At 46.7% G+C, this 22,244-nt stretch overlaps 1 protein-coding gene across 1 annotated transcript; it reads left to right on the forward strand.

The window, feature by feature from the left end:
* Window positions 1-10,903: 10,903 nt before the first annotated feature.
* On the forward strand, window positions 10,904-18,738 carry TMEM216 (transmembrane protein 216). The gene is made up of 5 exons (XM_003828448.5): window positions 10,904-12,221; window positions 12,787-12,888; window positions 13,440-13,532; window positions 17,664-17,865; window positions 18,153-18,738. Exons 1-5 carry the CDS (start codon window positions 12,188-12,190, stop codon window positions 18,166-18,168), a joined length of 447 nt encoding a protein of 148 aa, XP_003828496.1. The 5' UTR covers window positions 10,904-12,187; the 3' UTR covers window positions 18,169-18,738.
* The last annotated feature ends 3,506 nt before the right edge of the window (window positions 18,739-22,244 follow it).

A 22,244-nucleotide genomic window follows, 5' to 3' on the forward strand; every position in this document is an offset into this window, starting at 1 on the left:
TTTGGGAGACTGAGAAGGGTGGATCACTTGAATCTGGGAGTTCAAGACCAGCCTGGGCAACATAGGAAAACTCCCATCTCTACATAAAATTTTTTTTTCTTTCTTTTTTTTTTTTTTGAGACGGAGTCTTGCTCTGTCACCCAGGATGTAGTGCAGTGGTGCGATCTTGGCTCACTGCAAGCTCCGCCCCCCGGGGTTCATGCCATTCTCCTGCCTCAGCCTCCTGAGTAGCTGGGACTACAGGCGCCCACCACCACGCCCGGCTAATTTTTGTATTTTTAGTAGAGACGGGGTTTCACTGTGTTAGGATGGTCTCGATCTCCTGAGGTCGTGATCCGCCCGCCTCAGCCTCCCAAAGTGCTGGGATTACAGGCTTGAGCCACTGCACCCGGCCTCTACATAAAAATTTTAAAAATTAGCTGGGTGTGGTGGTGTGTGCATTTGTAGTCCCAACTACTCGGGAGGCTGAGGTGGGAGGATTGCTTGTGTCCAGGAGGTTGAGGCTGCAGCGAGCTGTGATTGCACCACTGTACCCCAGCTTAGGCGGCAGAGCAAAACCTTGTCTCGACAGAAAAAAAAAAAAATTAAACCAAGCTAATTAAGAAAGGAGGTGGTTATAAAATTGTTCGTCAGGAATTATCATTGATTTGCAGAAGGAACATTGGTTCGTGATTGGCTATACCTTGTTGAACTATAGGGTTTATGGTATTTTATGGCTGCGTGGTGTCAGTTAGTCTAGAGTCCACATAGCAAGTGGCTTCAAGAGGTAATTATTTTTCTCAAGAGGGAATGAGACGTGACCGTGGCTATGTTTTTAAACGTCTTTCTGAGCCTGACAATTTATTTATTTATTTATTTTAAACGGAGTTTCGCTCTGACCCCCAGGCTGGAGTGCAGTGGCGCGATCTCGGCTCACTGCAAGCTCCGCCTCCCGGGTTCACGCCATTCTCCTGCTTCAGCCTCCCGAGTAGCTGGGACTACAGGCGCCCGCCACCACGCCTGGCTAATTTTTTTTGTATTTTTTAGTGGAGACGGGGTTTCACCTTGTTAGCCAGGATGGTCTCGATCCCCTGACCTCGTGATCCGCCCGTCTCGGCCTCCCAAAGTGCTGGGATTACAGGCGTGAGCCACCACGCCCAGCCGAGCCTGACAATTTAAAGAGACCCATATTCCTCAGATAAAAGATTTTTTTCCTTCTCAATTTTTTTTTTTTTTTAGACGGAGTCTCATTCTGTCACGCAGGCTGGAGTGCAGTGGCCCGATCTCGGCTCACTGCAACCTCCACCTCCCGGGTTCATGCAATTCTCCTGCCTCAGCCTCCCGAATAGCTGGGGTTACAGGCGCCCGCCACCATGCCCGGCTAATTTCTTTGTATTTTTAGTAGAGACAGGGTTTCACCATGTTGGCCAGGCTGGTCTCGAACTCCTGAGCTCGTGATCCGCCCGCCTCAGCCTCCCAAAGTGCCAGGATTACAGGCATGAGCCACTGTGCCCGGCCTCTTTCTCAATATTGAAACAGGGTCCTGCGTGTGTGCAACTGAAACCACTAGAGAGGAAGATGGGAATCTTAGAAGGGAAAGAGCCAGAGAAGGAAATCCCCACATTCTGTCTGCCCACACCTCCGCCCAAGCTCTGAACCCCACATAGGGAACTCAGACTCCACGCAGCTCAGTTAAAGACAGAAGATCTAAAGTGGCCAGGTGTGGTGTCTTGCGCCTATAATCCCAGCTACTCAGGAGGCTGAAGCCAGGAGTTCAAGACCAGTGTAGGCAACATAGTGAGGAACCACCCCCCAATCTCTAAAAATAAAATAAAATAAAATAAAAAAGATCTAAACTGAAAATTGGAGCTGCCAACTCAATAAGGGTGACTGTAGTATATATGTAACTGAGCTAACCGCCTGATAAAATTAAAAAACATCACTCTTTGGGGAAAAGTAACTGAAACCAGAGTCTCCAACATTTACAAGTGCCACCAAAGAGATGGTCCAGATATCGGAATTAACAAACAAGGATATGAAAGCATCAATGAAAATATTATCTCAAAGCTGGGCACAGTGGCTCACGCCTATAATCCCAGCACTTTGGGAGGCCCAGGCGGGCGGATCAGCTGAGATCAGGAGTTCAAGATCAGCCTGAACAATATGGTGAAACCCCGTCTCTACTAAAAATACAAAACTTAGCCGAGCGTGGTGGCATGTGCTTATAGTCCCAGCTACTCAGGAGCCTGAGGCGGGAGAATCGCTTGAACCCGGGAGGCAGAGGTTGTAGTAAGCTGAGATGGTACCACTGCACTCCAGCCTGGGCAATAGAGCGAGACTCCGTCTCAAAAAAAAAAAAAAAAAAAAAGAAAGAAAGAAAGAAAAGAAAATATTATCTCAGTAAATTAAAAGACAGGCAACCTCGGGCTGGGTGCAGTGGCTCATGCCTGTAATCCCAGCACTTTGGGAGGCCGAGGTGGGTGAATCACCTGAGGTCAGGAGTTCAGGATTACCTTGGTCAATATAGTGAAACCCCATCTCTACTAAAAATAAAACAAAATTTTAAAATTTTAAAAAAATGAAGCTGAAATAAAAACATTTTCAAATAAAAGAAAACTAAGAGAATTAGTGCTGCACTATAAGAAACATTAAGGCGGGGCACAGTGGCTCACACCTGTAATCCCAGCACTTTGGTAGGCCAAGGCAGGTGAATCACTTGAGGTCAGGAGTTCGAGACCAGCCTGACTAACATGGCAAAACCCTGTCTCTACTAAAAACACACAAAAAAATTAGCCAGGCATGGTGGCCCATGCCTGTAATCCCAGCTACTCGGGAGGCTGCAGAGGGAGAATCACTTGAACCCAGGAAGCAGAAGTTGCAGTGAGTCGAGATCACGCCACTGCACTCCAGCCTGAACTCTGTCTCAAAACAAACAAACAAACAAACAAAAGATAGGCCAGGCACGGTGGCTCACGCCTGTAATTCCAGCATTTTGGGAGGCCGAAGCGGAACACCTGAGGTCAGGAGTTGGAGACCAGCCTGGCCAACATGGAGAAACCCTGTCTCTACTAAAAATACAAAAATTAGCTGAGTGTGGTGGCACATGCCTGTAATCCCAGCTACTCGGGAGGCTGAGGCAGGAAAATCGCTTGATCCCGGGAGGTGGAGGTTGCAGTGAGCTGAAACCTTGACACTGCACTCCAACCTGGGCGACAGAGTGAGACTCCATCTCAAAAAAAAAAAAAAAAAAAAAAAAAAAAAAAAAAAGATAGTATTTAGGTAAACATAAAGATTATTTTTAATTTTTTTCTATTTTTTCTTTCTAGTAAGATGAAGGTCTCACTATGTTGACCAGGCTGGTCTCAAACTCCTGGCCTCAAGCAACTCAAGCAATCATCCCACTTCAGCCTCCCAAAGTGCTGGGATTACAGGCATGTGCCACCACTCCTGTTTAATTTTTGTATTTCTAGTAGAGACGGGGTTTCACCATGTCGGCCAGAATGATGTCGAACTCCTGACCTCAACTGATCCGCCTGCCTCGGCCTCCCAAAATGCTGGGATTACAGGAGTGAGTCACTATGCCCAGCCGGTCCCAGCACTTAGGGAGGCTGAAGCAGGAGGATCACTTGAGACCAGGAGTTTGAGACCAGGCTGGACAATATAGCAAGACCTTGTCTCTATTAAAAAGAAAAAATTAGCTAGGCATGGTGACATGTGCCTGTAGTCCTAGCTACTTGGGAGGCTGAGGCAGGAGGATTGCTTGAGTCCAGGAGGTCGAGGCTGCAGTGAGCTATGACTGCAGCACTGCACTCCAGCCCTGGGCAACAGAGCAAGACCCTGTCTCAAAAAAATTAAAAAAAAAATAGAAAAAGTAAAAAAGTATTAAACTATAATAAGAGAGGAATTATAAGGAAGTAAAGAGGGAAGTACCCAAGGAAGGGCAAACTCAGTAGGGTCCCCACCCCCAAGGCAGGGGTTCAGACTTCACTGCATGCCACTCACTGGGCGGTGGTGAAGTTCACTGATTAGCCCAGGCCAGAGCTGTTTCACAGTTGCCAGGCAAGAAACAACCCTCCAGGCCAAAAGCAAGATAAGGCTGGTAGGCAGGTGCTTAGAGCACATGGGGACACCACCTGCCCAGAGCACATAGCACCCGCATTGGGAGGCCCCTAGGAAACAACCTTCCAGGTCGCAGGTGAGCCCCGGCTGTCAGACAGATGCATCAAAAGAGCTGGAATGCCCCATGTGCTTGGAGTGCATGGTGTCCACACAGGATATGGAGGATGGGAATCAACCCTCTGGGATGCAGAAGAACTCAGATTGGTGAGCAGACGCACAGAGGAAGTTGGGGCACAGCCTTGACCGCACGTTGTCCATGCCTGGAGGGCTTTGGGGAAAACCATCCATGGCATAGGTAAGCCAAGACTAGGGGGCAGGTGCACAGAGTTAGGGAGCTGCCCCAGGTGGAAGGCCTGGAGTAAGCGGCAACCATGACAAGGAGTCCACAGCAAGTTGGTCACGGGGCCTAGACCAGATCGGCAAAGTTGCCAAGGGAGTGCCGGCTTTGGGTGTGCAGCTGGAGTGGAACACCAGCAGATCTCCCAAGGCGTGCCCTGCGATGGACGATGGAGCAAGGCCCCTAGCTGGAGTGCACTGGAACCAGAAGACAAGCCCTTTCCTTCCTGCAATGTCCTTCTAGCGTCCTCTGCTGACAAAGCCTAACATTGTACTCATTGTAGGGAGAAATGCTTCAGTCCAGTTATTGCTTAACAGACACCGAAGGGTAAATAATGAAGCTGAGAGGCAAAAAATAGGTAACTGGCAGAAACCATTCTTCCGGCTACTCCACTACCATATGCACTCTTTACACAAATTTTGAACTCCCTTAGTAGCTACATTCCTACTAACAAGATATCTCCTCTCTAAAAGTGAAGTTCTCAGCCTTCCCCCAAATGATAAGACACACAGTCCAAACAGTCACTGTATCCATAGCTGGCTAGATTACTCCACAGATTTGTCGTGATCCCTATTACCTAAAAACTATTACCTGTGTCTATTACCTAAAAACTAGATTGTAAAGTTGACCTCCAACAATTTGCACATAAAATAACAAAGGGAGGCAAAAAAAAAAACATGGTCAGTACATACAAATAAACACATGCATGTAAGAAGCAAAGAAGAATATGCATCGCTGCTACAGTCCTCGTTTTTGTAACTGATCATTTTTGTAACTAATCACGGTCATAGTTGACATCCATGGTTTCCTTAGAAAAATCCGAAGGCTGCACACTGGAACCCGGGAGAGCCTCTTTGTTTCTGCAATAGCCCTCTAGTGCCCTCTGCTGACAAAGCTTAACACTATACTCACTGTACGGGATAAATGCTTAGCGTCGATCCGGTTATCATGGAACAGAACAGGTACTGAGAGTGAATCTGGAGCTGAGGCAGTGTTGATAACTGCCATACTAGGAAACCACTAAATATTCAGAAATTAAATAAGGCCGGGCACGGTGGCTCACGCCTATACCATGTCACTCGAGCTCAGGAATTCCAGACCAGCTTGGGCAACATGGCAAAACCCCATCTCTACTAAAAATACAAAAATTAGCCAGGCGTGGTGGCACGCACCTGTAGCCCCAGTTACTCGGGAGGCTGATGCATGAGAATAGCTTGAGCCTGCAAGGCACAGGTGGCAGTGAGCTGAGATCGCACCATTGCACCGCAGCGTGGGCAACAGAGACTCTGTCTTAAAATAAATAAAATAAAATAAAATAAAATAAAATAAAATAAAATAAAATAAAATAAAATACACTTATAAATAGCCCATGGGTCAAAGAAGAAATCATAAGGGAAATTAGAAAACACTTTGAACCCAGCTGGGCGCAGTGGCTCATGCCTGTAGTCCCAGCACTTTGGGAGGCTGAGGCGGGTAGATCACTTGAGGTCAGGAGTTCAAGATCAGCCTGGGCAACATGGTGAAACCTCATCTCCACTAAAAATACAAAAATTATCTGGGTGTGGTGGCACACACCTGCAATCTCAGCTACTTGGGAGGCTAAGACAGGAGAATTCCTTTGAACCCAGGAGGTGGAGGCTGCAGTGAGCTGAGATCGCACCACTGCACTCCAGCCTGGGCAACAGAGTCAGACTGTGTCTCAAAAAACAAAAACAAAAACAAAACAAAACAAAACAAAAAACCTAAAGAAAGTAAGAAGAAGGAAATTATAAAGAGCAGAAATTTGTAAAATAGAAAACAAATTTTATACGACGAAGAAAAAGAAAGTCGAAAGCTGTTTTTAAAAAAATTAATAAGGCTGGGCACGGTGGCTCACACCTGCAATCCTAGCACTTTGGGAGGCCGAGGTGAGTGGATCATGAGGTCAGGAGTTCGAGACCAGCCTGGCCAACATGGTGAAACCCCATCTCTACTAAAAATACAAAAATTAGCTGGGCGCAGTGGTGGGCGCCTGTAATCCTAGCTACTCGGGAGGCTGAAGCAGGAGAACTGCTTGAACCCAGGAGGCGGAGGCTGCAGTGAGCCGAGATCACACCACACTGCACTCTAGCCTGGGTGACAGAGCAAGACTCTGTCTCAAAAAAATAAAATAATAATAATAATAATAATAATAATAATAATAATAAACCAGGCATGGTGGCTCATGCTTGTAATCCTAGCACTTTGGGAGGTCGAGGCAGGTGGACTGCCTGAGCTCACCAGTTCGAGACCAGCCTGGGCATCATGACAAAACCCTGTCTCTACTAAAAATACAAAAAAAAAGCCGGGAGCAGTGGCTCACACGTGTAATCCCAGCACTTTGGGAGGCTGAGGCGGGCGGATCATGAGGTCAGGAGATCGAGACCATCCTGGCTAACACGGTGAAACCCCGTCTCTACTAAAAATGCAAAAAAAATTAGCTGGGCGTGGTGGCGGGTGCCTGTAGTCGGCTACTCGGGAGGCTGAGGCAGGAGAAGGGCGTGAACCTGGGAGGCGGAGCTTGCAGCGAGCCGAGATCGCACCACTTCACTCCAGCCTGGGCGACAGAGCAAGACTCCGTCTCAAAAAAAAACAAAAACAAAAAAAAAATTAGCCAGGTGTGGTGGTGCATGCCTGTAGTCCCAGCTACTTAGGAGGCTGAGGCACGAGAATTGCTTGAGCCTGGGAGGCAGAGGTTGCAGTGAGCCAAGATCGTGCCACTGCACTGCAGCCTGGGCGATAGAGTGAGACCCTGTCTCATAAAAAAAAATAAAAAACAAATAAAACGTTAATAAAATTGATAAACACCTATCAAAACTATTGAAGAAAAAAATATGAAAGAAAAGGGACATCACTGCAGTTCTTACATCCATTAAGTAATATTTAAGGATTGCCTGGTGACTTTTTTAATTTTTAAAAATTAATTAGTTATTATTATTCTTTAGACAGAGTCTCGCTCTGTTGCCAGGCTGGAGTGCAGTGGCATGATCTTGGCTCACTGCAACCTCCACCTCCTGGGTTCTAGCGATTCTCCTGCCTCAGCCTCCCAAATAGCTGGGACTACAGGCATGCGCCACCACACCTGGCTAATTTTTTTGTATTTTTAGCACAAATGGGGTTTCACCATGTTGGCCAAGCTGTCTTGAACTCCTGACCTCAAGTGATCCGCCTGCCTTGGCCTCCCAAAGTGCTGGGATTACAGGTATGAGCCACTGCGCCCAGCCTGACTGCTGACTTATAATACAGAAAAAAAAAGAATTGAGGAATGTTATGAAAACCTTCACACCAATACATCTGGAAATGTATACAAAATGATTTACCCAAACCTTATTCAAGGTTTATGCAAACACAAATTCACCCAAACCTTACTCGAGAAGTAGAATATCTGAATGTTCTTATATATAGTACAGGGATTTCATTATTTTAAACTCCCCCCCACCAAAAAAAAAATTTAGGTTTAGATGGCTTCATCAGTGTATTCTTTCAAATACTTGAAGAAGAAATATTACCTAGCTTACACTATCTCTTCCGGAGAATAGAAAAAGAAGAAATACCTTTCGCTTTATTGGATGAAGCCACCTTAACCTTAATACCCACCCTTGACAAGGTCCTTGACAAAGTTAAATTACAGACCAATCTCTCTCATGAACATATGTAAAACCTGAACAAAATTAGCAAATGAAATCCAGTGACATATAAAAAGGATAACATATCTGTGTCAGGGGTCTCCAAGATCACACCCAGGTTGGATGATTTGCTATAAGGACTTATGGGACCCAGCATACAGGTGTATTCATGCCTCTGATCTATTACAGTGAAATACAAAGCAAGGTCAACAAAGGGAAAAGATACATGAGGCACAGTCAAGGAGAAACTAGCAGCATGCTTCCAAGAGGTCTATCTCAGGGGGAATCACACAAGACGTTCATCATTCCTCCAGCAACAAATTCTGATAACATATGCGCAATGTTGTCTACTAGGAAAGCTCACTTGAGACTCAGGGTCCAAGTTTTATTATTTTTATTTTTATTTTTTTAGACAGTTATGGTTCACTGCAGCCTCTTCCCTCTACCTCTTGGGCTCAAGCAATCTTCCTGCCTCAGCCTCCGAAGTAACTGGGACTACAGGTGTGCACCACCATGCCTGGCTAAATTTTTTTGTTTGGGTAGAGACAGGGTCTCACTGTGTTGTCCAGGCTGGTCTTGAACTCCTGAGCTCTATTGATCCTCCTGCCTCAGCTTCCCAAAGTACTGGGATTACAGGCATGAGCCACTGGACCCGGCCCCCAAGGTTTTTACTGGGAGCTGATCATGAAGGCACCCTCTGCCTAACATGTTTCAAAACTCCAGACTCTGAGAAGGAGAACAGGTATTTAGCATAAGCCACATTGTTTGTACAGTTTAGGCACTGTGAGCCACTTTAAACTGGTGGGAACACTCCCAAAAGCCAAGTTCCCTTACGCCAGGCAAGGGTCAACCTTGCAGTTGGGCCTCTCCAAAGACAGCAGCCTCAGGTCTGCTATGTTAAGTTTTTTCTGTACAGTCTCATAAGCAAATGGGTTTTTAATTTTTTCCAGGAAGACATGGTTGTTCATACCTCTGAAAATCAATGTAATTCATATTAGCAGAATAAAGGAGAAAAATCATATAGTCCTCTCAACAGATTAAGAGAAAACACTTAATAAAATATATCATAAGCCTTTTAGCAAACTAGGATAATAAGGGACTTTCTTAATCTGATAAAGAGTATCTACAAAAAAAATCTATAGCCACCATATTAATGGTGAGATATTGAACGCTTCCCCTGAGGTTAGGAACAAGACAAGACTATCCATCATCACCACTTATAGTCAACATTACACTGCCAGTCCTGGCCAGTGCAATAAGGCAAGAAAAAGAAATTGAAGGTATAGAGATTGAGAAGGAAGAAGTAAAAATGTCTTTATTTACTGATGATGTGATCATGTACATAACAAGCCTCCTAGAAATAATCAATTTAGCAAGGGCACTGGCTGTTGGGACAGTCTTGCATGGGTCCTAAGCATCCCTGCATGTTCTTACTATGTCAAACCAGTAAGTCTGTCTCCTGATACTGAGCACACAAGCAATTAAGTAGACCAAAGTGACTATAGTGTGATGATAGTATAATTTCTCCCTCCCCAGTGGAAGGGGCCTGGCTTTATTTGCTGCTTGCTAAAAAGGGTACTGAGCCTTTGGCTCTGGGCTCCCCCAAGCTGTGGCATTACTCCTTGAGTGCAGCACCATCTGGGGTCATTGTGTCACTCATAGGACTTGGGAGCAGGGGGCCCCCAGGTTGCCATGCTGATGTTCCTGCTGTTTGCCATCAGTAATTTGGCCTCACTGTCAGCTTTTGGCATCTATGAAGTTGTGGCATACTCTGACATAGATTAGCCAACTTTTTTCTTAAAGGGTCAGATGGTATTTAAGGCTGTGGGCCATGTGGTCTCTGTTGCAACTACTTAACATTGCCATAATAGCATGAAAGCTGCAATATATAATAACATGTAAGTAAGTGACCATGATGACGTTCTCCAAAGAACTTTTATTTACAAAAACAAGCAGCTGGCCCACTTTCTTTCTTTTTCTTTTGAGACATAGTTTCACTCTTGTTGCCCAGGCTGGAGTGCAATGGCTTGGTCTCAGCTCACTGCAACCTCCGCCTCCCAGGTTCAAGCGATTCTTATGCCTCAGCCCCCCAAGTAGCTGGGATTAGAGGCATGTGCCATCATGCCCGGCTAATTTTGTATTTTTAGTAGAGATGGGGTTTCACCATGTTGGTCAGGCTGGTCTTGAATTCCTGACCTCAAGTGATCCACCCGCCTCAGCCTCCCAAAGTGCTGGGATTACAGGTGTGAGCCACCGCGCCCGGTGCAGCTGGCCCACTTTCTTTCCATATCAGGCTCACAAGAGCAGGAACTTGTCTAATGTCTCTTGTCTTGCAGGCAGCGAAGATGGGGAAGCAGGATCTGGATCCCTTTCCACCTTAACCTCTGTGCTCTGCGCTTTCCTACTTACCCTAAAGGGCTTCCTTGCCCTCCAGCTTGCAGTTAAGTTGTGTCAGCGGGAGACATAAGCAGAGATCAGAGACGGGAGAAGGGAAATGGAGGTCCCTGCTATATTTATCCACTAGCCTCCTAGAGTGTGAGGGTTCCTAGTGGGAGGCCTTCTATGCACATATTACTCTCCAGCTTCAGGGAATTGTTTCAGGCCCTTCCCTTTTAAGCCTAGAAGTAACAATTACCGCCCCACCCCATTCCAATTAGCCAGGGGTACAGCACTTTGCTTAAAGCTTAGTCACTCTTGGCCGGGGGCATTAATCACACCTGTAATCCCAGCACTTTGGGAGGCGGAGGGGGGCGGGTCACCTGAGGTCAGGAGTTCCAGACCAGCCTGGCCAACATGGTGAAACCCCGTCTCTACTAAAAATGCAAAAAAATTTAGCCGGGTGTGGTGGGGGGCACCTGTAATCCCAGCTACTTGGGAGGCTGAGACTGGAGAATCGCTTGAACCCAGGAGGCAGAGGTTGCAGTGACCAGAGATAGCGCCATTGCACTCCAGCCTGGGTTACAAGAGCAAAACTCCGTCTCAAAAATAAAATGAAATAAATAAAATAAAGCTTAGTCACCTTCCTCAGGCTACCTGGTTGGAGCGTGCCATCTGTTTCCTGCTTTACCCTGATTGACAACGGGCTAACAGCCAAGTCAAGTCAACCTGAGTCCTCTCAAAACCCTTCTTTTTGCACTCCCCTGCCTGCAGCAACACAGTTTTCTGTTTTTTGTTTTTTGTTTTTGACACAGAGTCTCACTGTCGCCCAGGCTGGAGTGCGGTGGCGCGATCTCAGCTCACTGCAACCTCCGCCTCCCGCGTTCGAGCGATTCTCCTACCTCAGCCTCCCAAGTAGCTGTAACTACTGGCGCGCGCCAGTACGCCCGACTAATTTTTGTATTTTTAGTAGAGACGGGGTTTCGCCATGTTGGCCAGGCTGATTTCGAACTCCTGACCTCAGGTGATCCATCACCTCGGCCTCCCAAAGTGCTGGGATTACAGGCGTGAGCCACTAAGCCCGGCCAGCAACACGCTTTTACCGCTGCAAATCCGAATCAGGCAGGCTTTGAAGCCCAGCTCACAGGCCGTCTCTTGGAAACTAACTTAGATCTCCACCTGGGAGCACTTTGTCCTCTCAGCTCCCACTGCACCACTTTATGGATCGCGTGGTGACTCGTTTCATTTTATTTATGTGTGTTCCTGGAAAGGACGCTCTATTTCCCTCGTGTCTCTACCTGGTAGGTAAATCGGCCGCAGAAAAGACCAATGCTAACTCCACCCTGCATTTGCAGAGATCCGTCGCTCACACCTTTTCTTGTCTTCCGTTGAAAAAAGAGAATCGTGGGAGTAGGACCTATTTGCCAATCTCCTGGTAACACTATCACAACTGGCCACTTCCGCCCAACGCCCGGTAGTCTGAGAGCCTCCAAGGTCCTCCCCCGCACCCCTGAGGTCCTGCAGACGACGGCGTCGTGGGTGGTCACCGTTATCCCTTAGGTCTGGAGAGGGGACATCCGAGCGAGGGCCATTTGCGGCCAGGCCCGAGCTCGTCCAGCTCCGGGTGACCACAGAGTGCCGCGGGCGGGCGGGCAGAGGGGCCGGAAACCCAGGCCGCTTCGTCCCTGTTTCCGGCAGCGCCGCGCTGCTCCGGGAGCCGCTGTGGCAGCGTATGCTGCCACGGGGACTGAAGATGGCGCCGCGAGGTGAGATTCCGGAGGTGTGTGAGTCGCTGGTCCCTTTCCCTTCGGTCGCTCCCTCCCACCTCTGTCCCAGAGCTTGACCTAAACCCTCCATTCTCTAGCGTTAGGGACGTCGCGCCTCCCTGGTCCAAAGCCGGCTTCCGCGGTCCCGCCCACCCTGGGTGCCTGAAGGTCTCAAGGTGCGCGGGTCAAATAAACGCAGATCCTTGGCTGGGCCACTTCTAGGCTGGCTCAGGTGCGAATCTGTTGGTCTCCGCGCCCCAACTTCCCCTCCCAAATAGTGACAGAGTGAGATCTTTGAGATGTCTGTCAGCTGCGAGTTACCTCTTGACTTTTATTCCTGAAGCCGAAGAGTCGAGTTTCACGGTGATTCCTAGGAAACGAGGGAAGCCCCCTCCACTCCCACCCCCGTACCCTCGCCCCCTCATTATCAGCAACCAGAAGTGCCCCTGAGTGGCCGGTCCCATTAGTTGCAGCGTCTAGTTTCCCCAAAGTTAGACACCAACCCATACGAGCAGAGAGGGAGCTGCCTTCCGGCCCATCCCACTTCTCTGTGCTCCTTTTTCAGGTAAACGGTTGTCCTCCACCCCGCTGGAAATCCTGTTCTTTCTGAACGGGTGGTATAATGCTACCTATTTCCTGCTGGAACTTTTCATATTTCTGTATAAAGGTAAGGAAGGCTTGGGGCTTGACGACAGCATCCCTTCCCCACTTCAGCTCAGAGCCAATTCCTACCAAGAACCTTCTTATTTTCCGTTCTTTTCTGCCCCCTGCAGTTCTTTGTCGCTGCAAGGCAGGCCTCCTCATCAGATGGCTTCTTTGAGTATGATTCCATAGGCAGCCCCTCAGCAAGAATTTCTTGAGTTTGAGAAATGTGGGCTTCTCCATTCTGACTCTGCCCACATCACTGCTCTTTGCTGAGCTCCACTGTAAGCCCACTGGTGACCCTTAGAAACTATTCAGTGGCCTGTGTACCCATGTACATCCAATCATTTTGGAGAGTGGAGTCCCCAGAGACTTTTGGAGTTAGGAGTAAAACACCATAATAATGAGCCTGAGTCGCATTGTGAGTTTATGTATCCTGCTGCTGTAATAATGCCCACATCTCACTAACTAGTTCATGGAAAGCTGAGACTGATGTCCTCTTTTTTCCCAAGTGTGTGGCAGTTCTTGTGGGTGCTGTTATATGCTGTTCGCAAACTCTGGCTTTTGTATTGGCAGGTGTCCTGCTACCATATCCAACAGCTAACCTAGTACTGGATGTGGTGATGCTCCTCCTTTATCTTGGAATTGAAGTAATTCGCCTGTTTTTTGGTGAGTGTTGTCCAGAGAATATTTCCACTCCTTATGAGACAAGCTGGTATCTGTAACTTGATTAACAAGAAAAGTACATAACCTAGGTTGACTATCAGAGACTGGATCTGTATATCCTATTACTCCGTCTCTGAAGTTTCAAGTTGCTGCTTCATACATTGGGTCAAGATTTACCTGTTTGTTGCTCTGTAAGGCTAGAGATGGGCAATAGAATGGGATATTAGATGATTCCTTCCCAGCTGCCTAACTGCAAGAGGAGTGCTTGGTTCTTCTCACTAGTATTCTTAGGGGAATAGGTTCAGTTGTAACTCCATGTCAGGGCAGGCAGTGTATCCTGTACAGATCAGTACTAAGATCCCTAACAATTCTCTGAATAAGGATCTCTGTAGGAGTTTTTTGTTTTTTGTTTTTTGGTTTTTTTTTTTTTGAGATGGAGTCTCGCTCTGTCCCCAGGCTGGAGTGCAATGGCACGATCTCGGATCACTGCAATCTCTGCCTCCCGGGATCAAGCGATTCTCCTGCCTCAGCCTCCCGAGTAGCTGGGATTACAGGCGTGCACCACTGCTCCCAGCTAATTTTTGTATTTTTAATAGAGACAGGGTTTCACCATGTTGGCCAGGATGGTCTCGATCTCTTGACCTTGTGATCTGCCTGTGTCGGCCTCCCAAGGTGGTGGGATTACAAATGTGGGCCACTGCACCTGGTCGGATTTTTTTTTTTTTTTTGAGATGGAGTCTCACTCTGTCACCCGGGCTGGAGTGCAGTGGCACCATCTGGGCCCACTGCAAGCTCCACCTCCTGGGTTCACACCATTCTCCTGCCTCAGCCTCCTGAGTAGCTGGGACTACAGGCGCCCGCCACCATGCCTGCTAATTTTTTTTTTTTTATTTTTGGTAGAGACGGAGTTTCACCGTGTTAGCCAGGAAGGTCTCGATCTCCTGACCTCGTGATCCACCTGCCTGGGCCTCCCAAAGTGCTGGGATTACAGGGGTGAGCCACCGCGCCTGGCCGGATTTTTTTTTTTTTTTTTTTGGAGACAGAGTCTCGCTGTGTCACCCAGGCTGGAGTGCAGTGGCACGATCTCGGCTCACTGCAGCCTCCGCCTCCTGAGTTCAAGCAATTCTCCTGCCTCAGCCTCCTGAGTAGCTGGGACTGCAGGCGCCTGCCACCATGCCCGGCAAGTTTTTATATTTTTAGTAGAGATAGAGTTTCACCATGTTGGCTAGGATGGTCTCGATCTCCTGACCTCATGATCCACCCGCCTTGGCCTCCCAAAGTGCTGGGATTATAGGTGTGAGCCATCATACCTGGCCAGATTTTGTTTTTTAAACATTTATTTATTTGAGACAGGGTCTCATTCTGTCACCTAGGCTGTAGTACAGTGGTACGATCATAGCTCACAGCAGCCTTGAAGCCCTGGGCTCAAGCAGTCCTCCAACTTCAGCCTCCTGAATAGCTGGGACCACAGGTGTGCGACATCATACCTGGCTAATTTTGTGTTTTTTGTAGAGACAGTGTCTTGCCTTGTTGCCCAGGCTGGTCTGAAGCTCCTGGCCTCAAGCAATCTTCCTGCCTTGGCCTCCCCAAGGTGCTGGGATTACAGGCGTGAGCCAACATGCCTGGCCTGTAGGACAAGTTTTATAACCCCAGAAATACAGAGCAAAACCCTTATTTGTTAGAATATGTCATCTCTGAAACCAACGTTAAAGCACAAACTTAGGAACAAAATTACTTGCAACATATAAGAAAGGATAAAAGAAGGCTCACATAAATCACTAAGGAAAAGACAAAATAACTTTAAAAATTGGCTGGGTGCAGTGGCTCACGTCTGTAATCCCAGCACTTTGGGAGGCCGAGGTGGGTGGATCACTTGAGGTGAAGAGTTTGAGACCAGCTTGGCCAACATGGTGGCCGTCTCTACTAAAAATACAAAAATTAGCTGGGTGTGGTGGCGCGCGCCTGTAATCCCAGCTACTTGGGAGGCTGAGGCAGTAGAATCGCTTGAACCCAGGAGGCAGAGGTTGCAGTGAGCCAAGATCGCCCACTGCACTCTAGCCTGGGCGACAAAGTGAGACTCAAAAAAAAAAAAAAAATTGGTAAGGGACATTAATAGGCAGTTCATGTAAAAATAATTACAGAGAACCAGTAAAACTTGACAAGATGCTCAAACTCGCTAATAAAAATCAAATTGAAACAAAGTAACATTTTTTACCCATCAGACTGGCAAAGAAAGATTTATAACACCCAGTATTAGGGTGTGGGGAACAGGTTGTTATACACTTTTGTGGTAATTTAATTTAGTACAACTCTTGGGTAATAGTTATTACTGTGTAATATTTTACTGTTAGCTCCAACAATTTCACTTCTAAAACTAGATTTAAAAAAAATTCCACAGATATGCGAAGATAGCTATATGAGAATGTTTATTGCCAAAAATTTGGTAACATCAAAACACTGTAAACAAACTAAACATCTGTCCATGCGGGATTGTTAAATCAGTTACGGCACTGATTCAACGGACTTGTATATAACCATTAAAAAAGAACAGTTGCTGGGCATGGTGGCTCACGCCTGTAATCCCAGCACTTTGGGAGGCTGGGGCAGGCAGATCACGAGTTCAGGAGATCGAGACCATCCTGGCCCACATGATGAAACCCCGTCTCTACTAAAAATACAAAAATTAGCTGGGTGTGGTGGCACGTGCCTGTAATCCCAGCTACTCGGGAGGGTGAGGCAGGAGAATCACTTGAGCCCGGGAGGCGGGAGTTGCAGTGAGCCGAGATTGCACCACTGCACTCTAGCCTGGCGAGAGAGCTAGACTCTGTCTCAAAAAATTAAAAAAAATTAAAAAGAACAGTTAAGGCCAGGTGCAGTGGCTCACGCCTGTAATCTTAGCACTGTGGGAGGCCGAGGCGAACGGATTGCCTGAGGTCAGGAGTTCGTGACCAGCCTGGCCAACATGGTGAAATCCTGTCTCTACTAAAAAATACGAAAATCAGCTGGGCATGGTGGCGGGCACCTGTAATCCCAGCTACTTGGGAGGCTGAGGCAGGATAATCGCTTGTACCTGGGAGGTGGAGGTTGAAGTGAGCTGAGATCGCTCCATTGCACTCCAGCCTGGGTGACAAGAAACTCCGTCTCAATAAATAAAAAAAAAAAATAGCTGGGCATAGTGACGTGTACCTATAGTGGGAAGATCCCTTCAGCCCAGGGGTTCGAGGCTGCAGTGAGCTATGATGATGCAATTGCACTCCAGCCTGGGTGACAGAATTAAACACTATCTAAAAAAAAAAAAAAAAAAAATTAAGGTAGCTATGTGTGTGGAAAAATGTTTGTGGGGGAAAAATAAGTTGCAAAACAGGATGTAGGGTATGCTTCTATTTTTATAATAATAAATAGTAATATGTGAATATATACGTATAAAAAATCTGAAACAATATACGTCATTCTCTAATAATCTTCAGGGTGTAGGGACATGGAGGTCTTTCACTTTCTATAGTCTCAAAAATTATTTTCTGTGTTGAAATTTTTTTTTTTTTTTTGAGACGGAGTCTTGCTTTGTTCCCCAGGCTGGAGTGCAGTGGCGTGATCTCTGCTCACTGCAAGCTCCACCTCCCGGGTTCACACCATTCTCCTGCCTCAGCCTCCCGAGTAGCTGGGACTACAGGCGCCCGCCACCACGCCCGGCTACTTTTTTTGTATTTTTAGTAGAGATAGGGTTTCACCGTGTTAGCCAGGATGGTCTCCATCTCCTGACCTTGTGATCCACCTGCCTTGGCCTCCCAAAGCGCTGGGATTACAGGTGTGAGCCACTGCACCCGGCCATTGAAAATTTTTAAATGATTATATATTATTTTTATAATTAAAAATTTTGTTTTTCCCAAATAAAGATCCCATTGTCCCTTGAGTGGGAACCAGACTGGAAGCAGGACCTCTGGATTAAGTGACTTTAATCTTGTAGCTCTCCTAAGCCTCAAACTTTTAGTACAGTGGGACCCCATTTATAAATCTGCACACCCCCACTCAGGATTATTTTTTGTGCCTTGCCATTCCATCACATCTCCCACGCCTTTCCCCTGGGCCAGGAAAAGCAGACCATTTGGAGATGACTCCATGGGCTGTGTCTGACAGGTACAAAGGGAAACCTCTGCCAACAAAAGATGCCACTCAGTATTAGCGTGGCCTTGACCTTCCCATCTGCCATGATGGCCTCCTATTACCTGCTGCTGCAGACCTACGTACTCCGCCTGGAAGCCATCATGAATGGCATCTTGCTCTTCTTCTGTGGCTCAGAGCTTTTACTTGAGGTGCTCACCTTGGCTGCTTTCTCCAGGTACTGCTGCTGAGGGACCATTTCTCATCACTAGAGGGTTGGGTTCCCATCCCAGGGAGGGATTCAGTATTCTTCTGAAGCCTAAGGGGTCTAGAAGACTTTTTTCTAGAGGGAGGAAGGGGTGGCTATGGGATTGCCTTTCCTATTTAGGGTAGGTAGATCGTTTCCCACTCAGGGAAGATACTCTCCCTATCCTTTGGGGCCAGGAGGCTTGGAATATAGAACAGTCGAGGCCAGCTGCTCTCATTCACTGGTCTTTTTAACATTTTCTTTCTTTCTGCCATCAGTATGGACAGGATTTGAAGTACAGAATTTCAGCCAGCAGCCCATCAGGCTGACACCACACATATTGCTTCTGGTACTTTAGCCACACCAGTGAGAATTGGTGGGGCAAGTTGTCCTGAGAAACGCTGTGTGGCTTTTCTTCAGCACAGACATTTGGGCAAGCAACTCAGCATAAGGCCAGTGGATACCATCTTCTAAACCAGGACCATCAGCCCAAGAGACTCTTCTACACTCCAGTATAGGGATGGGCAAGGTTATTCCCATCCTGCCCCTTCTCAGAACCAGTCCCCTGCTGACCTCAAGTTCTCCTCCTTGATCACCGTGGCCAGAGCATCTCGTGTGGACCATCTAGGCTCCTTGGGCTTCAAGCAGGACCTGAGCCACATGCTCCCTGTACGAGCTGTGCTATACCTGTCCCACATGAGCACGGAGAGCCTCATGTTGGTGGGTTTCCAGAGTGATGTGAAAGCCTCTCACCCCAATCCTCGGAGACTGAGTTCCAGAACTTTTTTAGTAGCTCATAGTGTTATTTTTCTACTCTCTTCATGAAACTAACTTTATTTTATAATAAATATGTATTTTCTGTTGTGGGGGTTGCAGCCTTTCCTTATGGCACCTGTCCCTAGAATTCATCCACTCCAAGAGAGGGTCAGGACTATCCCAGCAGTTTGTTCTCAGGAGCTTTGCTTAGTGATACAGTGTGGACAAAAGGCAGTGATGACCACTGATTTTCTTCCCCAAGCTGCAGCCTAAATTAAACCCTAAATGCACTGCCATCCTCTGTATCTTCCTCAAGTCTCTCGTCATGCAAAAGACTGCTTATTTGCTTCACTCTGCCCCAAAGTCAGCATCTTGTCTCACTCCTCTTACAGATAATTGTTAGCTCTTTTCCAATGGGCCATGTGTAACTGGAAGAAGCATATTCTAAACTAACTTTTTTTTTTTTTTAAATTTTGGAGACAGTGTCTCAGTCTGTCATCCAGGCTGCAGTGCAGTGGCATGATCTTGGCTCACTGCAACCTCTGCCTCCCTAGCTCACGTGATCCTCCCACATCAGCCTCTCAAGTAGCTGGGACTACAGGCACACACCACCATGCCTAGCTTTTTTTTTTTTGTTGAGACGGAGTCTCGCTCTGTCACCTAGACTGGAGTACAGTGGCATGATCTCGGCTCACTGCAACCTCCGCCTCCTGGGTTCAAGCAATTCTTCTGCCTCAGCCTCCCGAGTAGCTGGGAATACAGGTGTGCACCACCATGCCGGGCTAATTTTTTTTTTGTATTTTTAGTAGAGATGGGGTTTCACCATGCTGGCCAGGCTGGTCTCAAACTCCTGACCTCGTGGTCTGCCTGCTGGCCTACCAAAGTGCTGGGATTACAGGCGTGAGCCACCGTGCCCAGCCCACTAATTTTTGTATTTATTGTAGAGATGGGGTCTTTGTTGCTCAGGCTGGTCTGTAACTCCTGGGCTCAAGCGATCCTCCCGCCTCTACCTCCTAATGTGCTAGGATTATAGGTGTGAGCCACTGCAACCAGCTGATTTTTTTTTTTTTTGGTCATTTATTTTAGTATTTTGAGGCCTGGCACAGTGGCTTACACTTGTGATCCCAACATTTTGGGAGGCTGAAGCAGGAGGATTGCATGAGTCCAGGAATTTGTGACCAGCCTGGGTAATATGGTGAGAACCTTGTCTCTACAAAAAATTTAAAAACAAGCCAGGTGTGGTGATGCGCACCTGTAGTCCCAGCTATTCAGGAGGCTGTGGCAGGAGGATAGCTTGAGCCCAGGTCAAGACTGCAGTGAGCTATGTTTGTACCACTGTACTCCAGCCTGTGCAGGAGTGAGACCCTGTCTCAAAAATAAAATTTTGAGTTAACATAAAAGGAACACTTTTTTTTTTTAAGCTGGAGAACTGTCACTCTAGATCAATGTATACTTTCTTTCTCCAAGTAAGCATCTTTAAAATTATTCCTCATTTCCTTGGTAGTGGCCATGTTTTTTAATTCCAAGAAGCCACGAGGAGCCATGACGGAATCCACTTCAGAAAACCTTGAGGCTCTTCTGTCTGTTTTCAGATGAATCCTAGATTATCTGCTCTTACTCAAAGTAAAATGTAACTTTAAGCATTCTATGCTGGCTTTAACTCTTACTTTATATGATCAAGCTCATTCTTATCCTGAGGGGCTCTGCTGTCCAAAGCACTGATGTTTTTTCTTGTTTCCTACCCCTTCTGTGCCCTTGCCTCCCAGTTGCCCTTGGGGACTATCCAAAAACCAGAGTAGACAGGTCTAATCAGCCATGACACAGTAACAAAACCTTCAATAGGAACTGCCCTGATAATCACAAATCCCACTAATACCAATTTTCTGCTACTTTCTCCCTGTGTTGAAGAAATCGCTGGTATCAAACTGGAAGAGAGCCCATTCTGTATGGCCTATTTAGAGGTTCACTGGTTAAGCTCACTGCCACAGCAATATAAATGATTGGAAGGCTCAATTGGAAGTTGAAGGGCGCCTTATAAAATCCATTAGAATTTAAAGACCTATTTTAGAGATGAACCAAGTCTTATCCCCGACTTTGCAGGCTTAGAGATGAGAAGTGACATAACCAGCACCACACATCTGGTTATTAACAGGTGGAACTAGAAATCTTGCCTTAGGAGTCTGTCTGGATCAAGGAAATTCCATTTCCTCATACTTGAGAATGAGGATGATGGTTGAAAATGAGGCTGTAATTAGGAAGTCCTCTCATTTACTGGGTGGTTATGTGGAAGTTTAGTGCATTGTGTTTCCTGTGGGTTGCGTGATAAATGTTCATTTTTCCTGATGCTTGTTGGAACCACCTGTGTAGATGCAGTTAGTCACATAATTAGGACATACAACAGAAACTGAGGCAGTGGAGGCCTGGCACAGTGGCTTACACTTGTGATCCCAACATTTTGGGATCACAGACATCAGTGTAGCTAGTCTTTCAGATTTATCGTGGCCAGAGGCTGTGCTCACTAGAGTCAAGGGAAGCCGCTTTACAGTCCACACAGAGCTGGAGGTACCAAAATTCTGGGACAGTGGAGAGAACTGAGCAAAGCAACAGGCCCTGGTCATAAGCTTGGCAGAGGCCTGCTCAGCTACTCACACTCATGGCTAGAACCAGCAAGTGACTGCAGTGGTCTTGCCCAGTTTAGGAAGCATTTAGGACAGATTGATTCTAGCTCCATACCATGGCAGCAGCTTGTGGAGACTACTAATCATCCAGTGCCTGGCAAAGTGTATTTCATTCATATAATGATCCTATGAGGCAGAAGGAAATTAATCAGATGTTAAGTCATGTGTCCAAGAGCATTCAGCTTAGAAATGGAACTGGGATTTGAACCTAGAGTAACCATAAAATCCTTCCTTTTCTACACCACCATGGTACCTCCTAGATGAAGCTGAATTTTGCCTCTAAGCTACTAGTCCTCACAATTTAGTTTACAAGTCATCTGGGGCATAAAAACCAGACACCTAGACCTTATGTAGAGATTGCTACAGCACAGGAACAGGTGTCTTAGCAAGCATGACGTACAACTAAGATGTGGGTTACCATGGAACCCAATATGAAAGTAATAGTTTTACATTCTAAGGTATTCCAACTATTTTTTTTTCCTTAAGTTTCACATCTTGATAGACCCTCTACGGAATCTCTTCTCCTAAAGCTTGTTTTTACAGTGATCTTGCCATTCCTGGTACCACACACATTATCATCTGGTCTGTGGTTCACTTTTTTTTTAAATCGTTGAACCCTCCTTCACCTGGCTTTTTAAAGCCAAAAGCTTTTCTGGAGCCCCAAGATCACCCACACTATGTACTTCCTCATATTTAGGCAGTTTACAAAACATTCACATTTGTTATCTCTGATTCTTAATACATCCCTGTGTAGAAGGCACAACGGCTATTTTCATTTTGTAGGTGAAAAAGACCAGGGTTACACTGCTTGTTCATATTCAGATAAACAGGTGGTAAACTAGGCACTACCAGTCAGATCTTCTAACTCCTATCAAAGGATTCTTCCCTTCCTGAACTTGATACTGGAATTTAACTGCACAAGGTAGAACATTTGCT

The sequence above is a fragment of the Pan paniscus genome, chromosome 9 (assembly GCF_029289425.2).
Source record: "Pan paniscus chromosome 9, NHGRI_mPanPan1-v2.0_pri, whole genome shotgun sequence".
NCBI classification, from domain to species: Eukaryota; Metazoa; Chordata; class Mammalia; order Primates; family Hominidae; genus Pan; species Pan paniscus.